The 10,247-nt window shown below is 37.3% G+C and overlaps 1 protein-coding gene across 8 annotated transcripts in view; it reads left to right on the forward strand.

The window, feature by feature from the left end:
* CTNNA2 (catenin alpha 2) overlaps positions 1–10,247 on the forward strand; it is a 1,095,877-nt gene that overhangs the window by 1,041,947 nt on the left and 43,683 nt on the right. For all 8 annotated transcript variants that reach the window (XM_012812356.1, XM_003801234.2, XM_003801236.2 and 5 more), the window contains one exon: positions 2,000–2,181. In XM_012812356.1, the coding sequence (XP_012667810.1) occupies positions 2,000–2,181 (182 nt within the window). The remainder of the gene's footprint in view (positions 1–1,999; positions 2,182–10,247) is intronic.

The raw sequence follows: 10,247 nt of genomic DNA on the forward strand, positions 1-10,247 counted from the left end.
GCACATCCCAGAACCAGAGAGATGGACAAGCTGAGGTCCCTATCCACACACTTCTGTCTTTGAAACAGGTGGTTACACATTGTTCTAGAGGGATGTGATGAGATGATGTCAAACACTTCACCGTGGCTCTGCAACCAAAATGGTGCTTAATGACATAGTTGATTCTCATTATTTACAGTAGTTATGTTCTTATAAAGTCACCATGAACATTTAGTCAAGAGAATATTTAATCATTGCTTCTAGGAGACATACAGGACTGGGTTCCTGAGAGCTGGTAGTCACAATGTTTTCTTTAACTGATCAATACATACCCATGTTTAATGGGTGTTTCTGTTGGGACACCTTATATTTTTGAGTCATTAACATTGAGCTCATGAGAGAGAGAGGAGAGGGGGTGGGAGAAAGAAAGAGCAGAGAGAGGGAAGGAGGGAGCGGGTGGGGTCTCAGTGTGAGATACGCCTTTTGGGGGGTAAGGCACAATTGTAAGTGGGACTTTACCTAACAAATGCAATCAGGGTAACCTGGTTTCTTGTACCTGCAAAGAATACTCAACAATAAGGAAAACAAACAAAAAACATTGAGCTCATGGCTAATAACACTATAGCTCGTGCCTGATGGAAGCACATCTAACACGTAGGCGTGTTCTCTGTGTGAGATACATCCCAGCCTTCTTGTGTCTAGGGACACTAGGCAGCACTTCAGCATTATACTTGGGAGACATTTTAAAATAAAATGACCAACAAAATGCCCTTAAGTGGGCAGCGCCTGTGAATATGGCGCTGGACCCATATACCCAGGGTGGCAGGTTCAAACCCAGCCCCAGCCAAACTGCAATAAAAGATGGCCAGGTGTTGTGGAGAGCACCTGTGGTCCTAGCTACTTGGGAGGCTGAGGCAAGAGAATCGCCTAAGCCCGGGAGTTGGTGGTTGCTGTGAGCTGTGATGGTACAGCACTCTACAGAGAGTGATAAAGTGAGACTCTGTCTCTCTCTCAAAAAAAAAAAAAAAGCCCTAAAGTACAAGAAATATGGCACTGAATAGACCACAAAAGGGACATGTGTTCACAGTATGAAAGTAAACAAAGAAGGCAGAGCATCGCCTTGTCCAGCCTCATCTGACAATAAGCTTGTCAAGTGACTCAAACTTTTTACTCCTCTACAACTGATTGCAAAAATGCCACAAGTATTGGGTTAGGGGTACAAGTATATTTTAGTGAGTAGGCAAATTTACAAATTATTCATGGATTCAGAATCCTTGAGTAATAAGACTACAGTTGTTTCTACATGCCCATACCTGGCAACTATTGAAAATCAACCTTTGCTTCCTAATCTCATACTTGATCCCATTACAACTTCTGTGTCTATTCTGTCCTTCTCCACAAGGAGCTAAGGACACCCCAGTATTTCCATAAAGGAAGTGGAGGAGGGCTGGGAACAGACGTGCCATGCCTGAGACCCCCTTGGCCTGGGACTTTGGTTGGCATCTATCTATGGATGCCTTCCCTTATACTCATACGGTCTCCCCAGCCCACCCGACTTGGATACTCAGATATTGTTTAAAATTCCTCTCCTTTCCAGCAACAGAAGGCCTTTTTTCTTTTTTCTTCTCTTTGAACAGATTTCAGTGTTGAAAGAGGTGCATTCTTTCATCTGGTAAAAGTTTCCTGAGACCAAATATAAAAATTGTCAAGAATAGATTCTTTTGAACAAACATATGCCATCAAAGCGACAGAGAAGTGCTGTTACTGTCAGAGCGCACATACCTTTGGATTTCTCTGTATTTTTCATATTTGGGAGTGGGAACAGGACTCGGGGGAGCTCACCAGCCTGTGCTCTTGGCCTCCCTGCGATGGAGAGGACGTACTTTCCAGAATGGCAGGGCGCCTCATAAGCCTCGTCAGGGCCTGGCCTCTGCCGCCCACAGAAGGCAGAGTCCACGCATTTGCACGGTCTGTACTTCCTTTGTCACCATTAGTCACGCTTTCTCTGTAATCCACACAGGCCATCATGGCACAACTACCGCAGGAGGAGAAGGCAAAAATAGCTGAGCAGGTGGAGATATTCCACCAAGAGAAAAGCAAGCTGGATGCTGAAGTGGCCAAGTGGGACGACAGCGGCAATGACATCATTGTGCTGGCCAAGCAGATGTGTATGATCATGATGGAAATGACAGACTTCACGAGGTGAGGCCCAGAGCCAGGGATAGGAAGATTTTTCTCATTAAACCCAGACATGCAGCAGTGTGTGTTAGCATCTGAAAGCCTGATGAAAAGTTAAAATACATCAAATTAAGGTGGTGTGTTATAAATGTACATGTGTAAGTCAAAATGATCTGGACTTCATTCCTAGCAGACAGGTCTTTTGGGTCAAGAGAATAGATTCATTTTTGTAATTGTTATTGTTTAAATTGTCCTTTGTCATAAAACCAGACCCTGGGAGATGGGCGACTCATCTTTGGTGTTTGCTATTTTGCAATGTGTTTAAATATCTTTCTGAAGATAAAGTGAATACTTTGCTTATATCCCTTTGGGGGAAAAAAAAAAAATATATATATATATATATATATATCTGTGTGTACGTGCATGTATGCATAGAACAGGTTGCAATATGAGTTTGAGATCTAGCATGAATTTCAGCTCACATTTTACTCTTATGTATGAAGAAGAAGGTACAACAATCTAAGATTCCATAGTTTTGACAGATAAATTAAAAACTGTACGAGTTTTATGTTCTTTAGCTTTGATCTAGTACTTAAAATAAATCAAGAGACCAGTCAGAATTTTGTCAGCCTTTTCCTCAGCAGGAGTCATTGTTCTTTCTGCCATTGCATTTTGGTTTCGTCTGTAAAAGAAGGTGACAACTCTGTCTTTCCTGTCATGCAAAGATCAAACCAGAAGAGAGCACAGCTCAGTGGGAGCATCCCTAAATTTTGTGTCATAATATCAGGTGATATGGGCAGGTCTCTTATTATCTCGGTGTATTTGTTTGCAAAATGCTGGAATAACACTAGTCTTATCAAATTCACAGGAGATTTTTAAAATCCAAAAAGGTAGTGCAAGTATAAATTATGCTGTCATAGAAATGTAAGCTATCAAGTCACAGCAGTTTTGTTTTTTCTAGGAAACAGACACACATAAACAAAGATGTTTTAATGATTCAGGATAGTAGTGGTTACTGAAACTATGTAAGATTTATAGGAATGTCACAGTATCACCTTAATGGGTGACAAATTCTTTAATGGTTGCTGAATGCTCCTAATAAGAAAAGGCTATTGATTCTAGCTTATAATATAATATAGAACATCTCTGAGTCATCTCCTTTGCCTCAGGCTAATAGGTACTAATGACATTGCTTAGCCCTTTTTCCAAATATTTTTAAATTGTTTTTTTTTTTTTTACTTTGGTGGAATGATTTTAGTGTTATGAGGGAGACCTTTGAGGCTTTTAAATGTCATTGTATTCATTAGAAGTTCACATTTGTTCATTTGGTTAGCCTTTGTGGACTTCCCAGATTGATGTCACAAAAAGTCCTAGCAGGAAGAAATTCTGAGCCATTATTTTAAGTCCGAAATTTTCTACAAATCAGCTTCTCATGGCAGCCTCAGTCATTGCTTCTCAGGGGCTGGAATGGCTCAATCTGCTTGCTTTCAACATTTTATCAGGACTTTATTGGAGGGACATTATGCATTCCATTAATAATGTCACTGGAACAAATAATCTCATTAGTTTACAGTGAATGATGAAACTAGTCATGTTGCTAGTTTCGATCAGAAGCACATTTCATAATTCTCTAGATTACCCATATCTATGGTCCAGGAAAAGAGATGTATTTGAAGGATCTTGTTCAATCTTAAATAAGACGCAATTTCTATAAGTCGAACTGTAGTTTTAAAAGTGAAAACTTTAAAACTCATGTTTCCTAAGTTACATAATTACTTTATGCTGATCTGGATAATGAAATGCTAGGATGCTACTGGTTTTAATGACTCCCACCCCCTGATTGAGTAGTTTTGTGCCCCTTTGTTGAGGGCGAAGGAGGAGGTGCAGTGATTAATGACTGGAGAACCAGAGGAGGATGTGAGTTGGAAATGCCACCCAGGAAGCCTCGGCTCCACCGCTGCCTCCATCTGCAGAGCCTGTTCCTTTGCAGAGAGACCGGACTGGTGCCTTCTCCTGTGGCTTCTCACCTGCATTCACTACACTCAGCCTTAACCACATATGGCTTTACATATTTCACTTCTAAGAGGAATAATGTTGTCTCTATACCTCTAAACATTCCTATGTACTATCTTCTGATTTAAAGGGAAGGATCTAACTGATTAGGAATTGAAATTTGGATATTCTTCTAATTTGTATGTTTAAAAGGTATGCGGGTGCAAAAAATACCCTTGCATTTATTGTACCAGGTTTACTATTTTAAATTGCACACAGACCTTATGGACACCCTGTATGTGTAAAGGGTATGTGGATGCAAAAAATAACCTGACATTTATTACCTTGTTGTTGTATTCTTATCATTAGCTAATTCATTAATTTGATTCAGTAATCCCAATGATAGCCACTCCATTATTATTAAAATTGGAGAGGTTCTGCCTCATTATTCATGTAATAACTTCTTCATGGAGGATAAAACTGATGATGCCTCATATCTTTTTCCTGATCAATTCTTGACTTCTGTCTCATGGGCAGGGCAGAAGGACTGTCCTGCATCGGGTACAGTTTTGCTTTTCAGGCCATTTTTCAGAAAGAGCACGTGCCAGTCTTGTGCCCCAATAACAAAAGGTGTGCAGAGGGCAACAGCTCTGGTTTAATTGTATAGCAAGAGCAAAGCTGGCTCTGGAAATCAGCCTTAAGTTCTGATCTTTTGAAAGGAACAGAATTGAGACCCAAAGGGGAGAAAAAAGTCTTTTGGGATACAATCAATGGTAAAATCCTGAGCACTCTCCTCAGAAATCATGTAATCACCTTATACTTCTGAAACTTTGTTCCTGCCTTAGTTCTGATGCTCAGGTTGCTCCTGGATGGTTTTTCAATTCCACTTTTCTCCTCTTATCATCCACGCCACATCTGGACAGGAAAGGGCGACCATCCAGCTTCCTTTGCACTAAAGCATTTATTAGCTCCTCTTTTTACAAAATAAAAAGTTAGTGTTTGCTCTTCAAGCTCTACCTATATTTAACCCTTAGGCTTTGGTCTCTATTTTATACATATTCAAAATTGGATCTCCAGGCCAATCATACTTCCCGGGAGTAATTCAACTCATGATTGCCACCCACCTGGCTCCACAGAACTCACCAGATCCATTCACTTGTTCTGCTCTGTTATCTTCATACTGACATAAACTTCTGCTGGTTGGTGAAATTTCCTATGGGTGTATTTTATAGGGCCGGCCCCTATTTCTGAAAAGAGGCTTCTGTGGTCCTGTACATTTGTAAATCCCCTTCTAACATGCTTAATCTTCTAAATGGGGAGATCTACATTTGATATTAACAAGGTACAGGTATTGAGACGTCCACGGAAAAGAAACCTTTTTAACTTGGATTAACTCAGTATGAATTTTGAGTACTGAGTCCGTTAACTCAGAATGTACTGACACGTTGATTTTTTACATTGATAACTTATTATCTTTTCACAAAATAAATGTGAATTCATTGGCAAATGGTAGATAGTGGTGTTGTAGTAACAGTTTTCCTTTCTATTTTGGAGTTTCCACTTCCTGGGAAACATTCCAAATATTGACTGCTGGACAGGGATCACCCATGACCAGAAGGAAAAAAGGTACAAGAATCTATAGAGTAGAGAAAATTCTATTGCTCAATGCTCTTCCAAAGGAAACCCAAACCACGATTCAGATATGATGACTCCCGTCATTAAGGACACAAGAATCCCCAACGCACTTTTTAAAACTTTTAGAATAAACTGGTCTAAGGTAGGAAAACACGAAGGGTGAAAAACACAAGAGGTTCATTTGCAGCCTGCGAGCCGCAGCCAGGGGGCGTCTCCGTGTCCACGCTGCATCCCACTGAGAGGAAGACTCAGATTCTGAGTTCTTTGATGCTTTCATGGGCTTGATTTTTTTTTTCTTTTGTTGTTGTTTTGGCCATTTCTTATTTCAGTGCCCACTTTCATCATCCAAATCACTACAGCTCGTTTTGACTTGTGCTGTCCAATATAGAAGCCACTAGCCACACATGGCTATTTAAATCATCTTTAATTGTGGGATAGATCATAAAGTTTGCTGTTTCAATCACTTTCTTAAGTGAATGGTTTACAGCATTTTGTACAGTCACATTGTCACTTAACCATCACCACCATCCATTTCAGTTTAAAAGACACTGTAAGACACACCTCTTGGGTATGGGACATAATTAAAAGAGGGACTTTACCTAACAAATGCAATCAGTGTAACTTGGTTCTTTGTACCCTCAATGAATCCCCCCAAATAAATAAACAATAAAATGTGCGTTGGGGAGTCTTGTGCCCTTAATGTCAGGAACCATCATCTCTGGATCGTGTTTTTGGCTTCCTTGGAAAGAGCAACAAGTTATGTTCATCTTCCTCGGCAGATATTCTGCACCCACTGAACCCTAAGTCCCCATTACTTTCTCTCCACAGCCTCTGGAACCACCATCTACTTTGTTGTCCATGAGTTTGACTGTGCTAGATGTATCAAATAAGTTGAATCATACAATGTGTCCTTTTGTGACTGGCTTATTCCACTTAGCATAATGACTTCAAAGTCCACCTGTGTTATAACGTGTATTAGAATATTTGTCCTGGTTGTATAATACTCCATTGTATGCCTGTGCCACATTTTGTTTGTTCATTCATTGATTCATGGACATTTGAATTGCTTTGACTTTGGCTCAGCTCTTGTGAATAATGTTGTACCACACATGAATGTATAATGTCTATTCCAGTTCTTGCTTTCATTTCATTGGGGAATATATTCAGAAATGTAATTGCAGGATCATATGGTAATTTTATTTTTAAATTTTTTGAGGACTCACCGTATGTTTTTTTATAGCAGCTGTACCATTTTACATTCCCACCAGCAATACACAAGTGTCCAGTTACTCTGTGTCTTTGCCAACACTTGTTATTTTCTGGGAAATTTTTGATAGCATCCATTCAAATGGGTGTGAAGTATTTCATTCAGGGTGGTTTTGATTTGAATTTCCTTAATGATTAGTGGTGTTAGACATCTTGCCCTATGTTTGTTGGCCGTTATTCATATCTTCTTTGGAAAAGTATCTATTCAAGTCCTTTACACATTTTTTAAACAAGTTGGTATCTTTTTTATTATTGAGTCATAGGAGTCCTTATATATTCTGCATATTAATCCTTTAACAGATAACATGATTTACAAATAATTATCCTATTTCATCTTCCTTTCCTTCATACACAAAAGTTTAATTTTGAAGTCCAACTTATGTATTTTTTTTTCCTTTATAGGCTATGGTTTTGATGTCACATCCAAGAAATCATTGCCAAATCCAATGTCATGAAGCTTTTCCCTATGTTTTCTTTTAAGGGTTTCATAGTTTTATGTGTGGATCTTTGATCCATTTGGATTCATTTTTATATGCAAGTAACATAAGAGTTGTGCTTTATTTTTTTATATGTAAAGATCCAGTTTTCCCAGCAGCATTTATTGAAAACTGTTCTTGTCTCATTGCATGGTCTTAGCATCCTTGTGGAAAATCATTTGACCTTCTATGTGAGGATATACTTCTAAACTTTATCCTATGTCATTAGTCTCTCTATCTTTACATTTTTACTACACTGGTTCAATTACTATAGCTTTGTAGCAAGTTTTAAAATCAGGAAATGTGAGGATTTCAATTTTGTTGGTTTTCAAGATACTTTTGGCTATTTGGGTTGCCTTGAAATTCCATGCAAATTCTAGAATAGATTTTTCTATTTTGGCAGAAAATGTCATTGGTTTTGGTAGGGATTGCAGTTAATGTATAGATCTCTAAGACAATATTGACATCTTAATATTAAACTTTCTAATCCATGTACAAGATAGCTTTCCATTTATTTGTGTTATCTTTAATTTCTTTCAGCAACATGTTGTTTTAGCAAGGAAATCCACTTACTAAGTTAAATTTATTCCTGAGAATTTTATTCTTTTCGATATTACTGTAAATGAAGTTGTTTCCTTAATTTCCTTTTTAGGATTGTTTACTATTCATGTTTCAAAACACCACTGGTTTTTGCATTTTGATTTGGTATCCTGCAGCTTTCCTAAATTAATTTATTAGTTCTAACAGGTACATTGTTTTTAATCTTTAGAGTTTTTTCATATAAGACTGTGTCATCTGCAAATAGATACAATTTTGCTTTTTCCTTTCCAGTGTGAATGACTTTTATTTCTTTTTCTAGCCTAATCACTCTAGCAAGGATTTCCAGTACTCTATCAATGGAAACGACAAGACTGGGCCTCCTTGTCTCGGTCCTGATCTTAGAGGAAAACCTTTATCTTTCACCATTGAATATGATGTTAGCTGCATGTTTTAAAATTCTTATGAAATAAAACTGGAAAATTGGCAGTTTTTTAAACTAAAAATTGATTTGCCATAGAACCCAGTAATTTTCCTCCTAAACATATATCCAGAGCAGTGAAAAAAAATATATATATATGAATATATATAAATATATATATTCATCAAAAAACTTATACATGAATATTTATAGTAGATTTATATATAATAGCATAAAACTGTAACAAAACTATAGGAAAGGGGAAAAGATTAGTGATTAGAAAGATATTAGGGATGGGGTGGCTGTTATAAAGTATATAGGAGAAACTTGTGATGATAGGATAGTTCTGTGTTTCCCTGTGGTAGTTGTAACATGAGGCTATAAATGTGATAACATTGCATAACACTTAACACAAGTGAATGAACAGGTGAAATCTGAATAATCTCCAGGGATTTTACCAGTATCCCTGTCCTGGTTTCTCTATTGTTCTATAGTTCTATACGACATTAATGTTAGAGGAGGCTGGCTGAAGGGTAAATAGGATATCCTATAATATATTTAGAACTTCCAGATAATCTATAACATTTCAAAATTAAAAGATAAAAATGGAATAAAAAGATAAAATTAAGCTTAGCTCTTCAGTCACACTAGTCACATTTTTAAGTATTTGACAGTCGCATGCGGCTAGTGACCACATATTAGCACAGAATTGTAAAACTTGCCCGTCATTACAAAAATTCTGCGGGACAGCATTCCTGTGGACACTCTGATGGCTGAAGGCGCTTTAGAATTCACCTCCAACCTATGGAATAACATTGAAAGGAAATAGTACCATGGCTACATAAGCCAAGTCAGGGTCTTTTCTTTTAAAGATACTGATTCTTATCCCACAGTTATTCCCCAACTGCAGTAAGAGCTGTCACGCAGCCTGGCACGTAATCAAAAGGAAGTGAGTAACTTTGATCCCCACTCTCAGAAATAGTACAACTGCCTTCCTATTTCCTTCCTTTGCTGTTCATGATATGAGGAAAGTGGGTCATGTTACTGATTCTGTACTTATTTAAGGAAATCTAGGTCTTGAAACTTTCTTACAAGGGTGTTACATCATGTTCAGAACCATATATGAAATATTCAGGATTGTCCAGAGGATTCAAAGGATTTTCTTACTTCATTTTCATGAGGTAATAGGGGGTAACATGGCTTTAGCCACATGTTAATGCTTCAACTTTTTTGTGAATATTTAGAGCATTCCTATTTGGCAGTCGAAAATTTTTCTTATATTCTTTTTTCTGGGTATACTTTTTAAAAAAAAAATAGTAATTTACTTCTGCAGAATTTAAAAGTAGAAGGGAATTAAACTATTACTGAGGAAATTGAGAAAAAGATGAACATTTCAACATGTTATCCAAAGACAGTTGGTTTCTGGTGTGGAAAAATAAAGTAAGAGTGTGAGTCTTTTCTCTCCCTATATAAAATACATAAACTGCATGTGGACTTAATATAAAAAAAACTTTAAAATTTTAGAATAAAATGGAAGTATATTTTGAATGATTTTGCGGTAAGAGCTTAAAGCACATGTGAAAAGCATCAACTTAGTAGACATGATTTAACCATAATAAAATTAAAATTTAAACTATAATAGTTAAAAACAACTATAATAAAAATAAACAGGCCAAGACTAGAAGTAATTTACAACATAAATAAGAAAAAGATCAGGATCCACCATATCTGAAGAACTTAGATAAGCAATTTAGAAAAAAAAA

Source organism: Otolemur garnettii, unplaced genomic scaffold, assembly GCF_000181295.1.
Source record: "Otolemur garnettii isolate 467f Iridium unplaced genomic scaffold, OtoGar3 scaffold00203, whole genome shotgun sequence".
Lineage (NCBI taxonomy): Eukaryota > Metazoa > Chordata > Mammalia > Primates > Galagidae > Otolemur > Otolemur garnettii.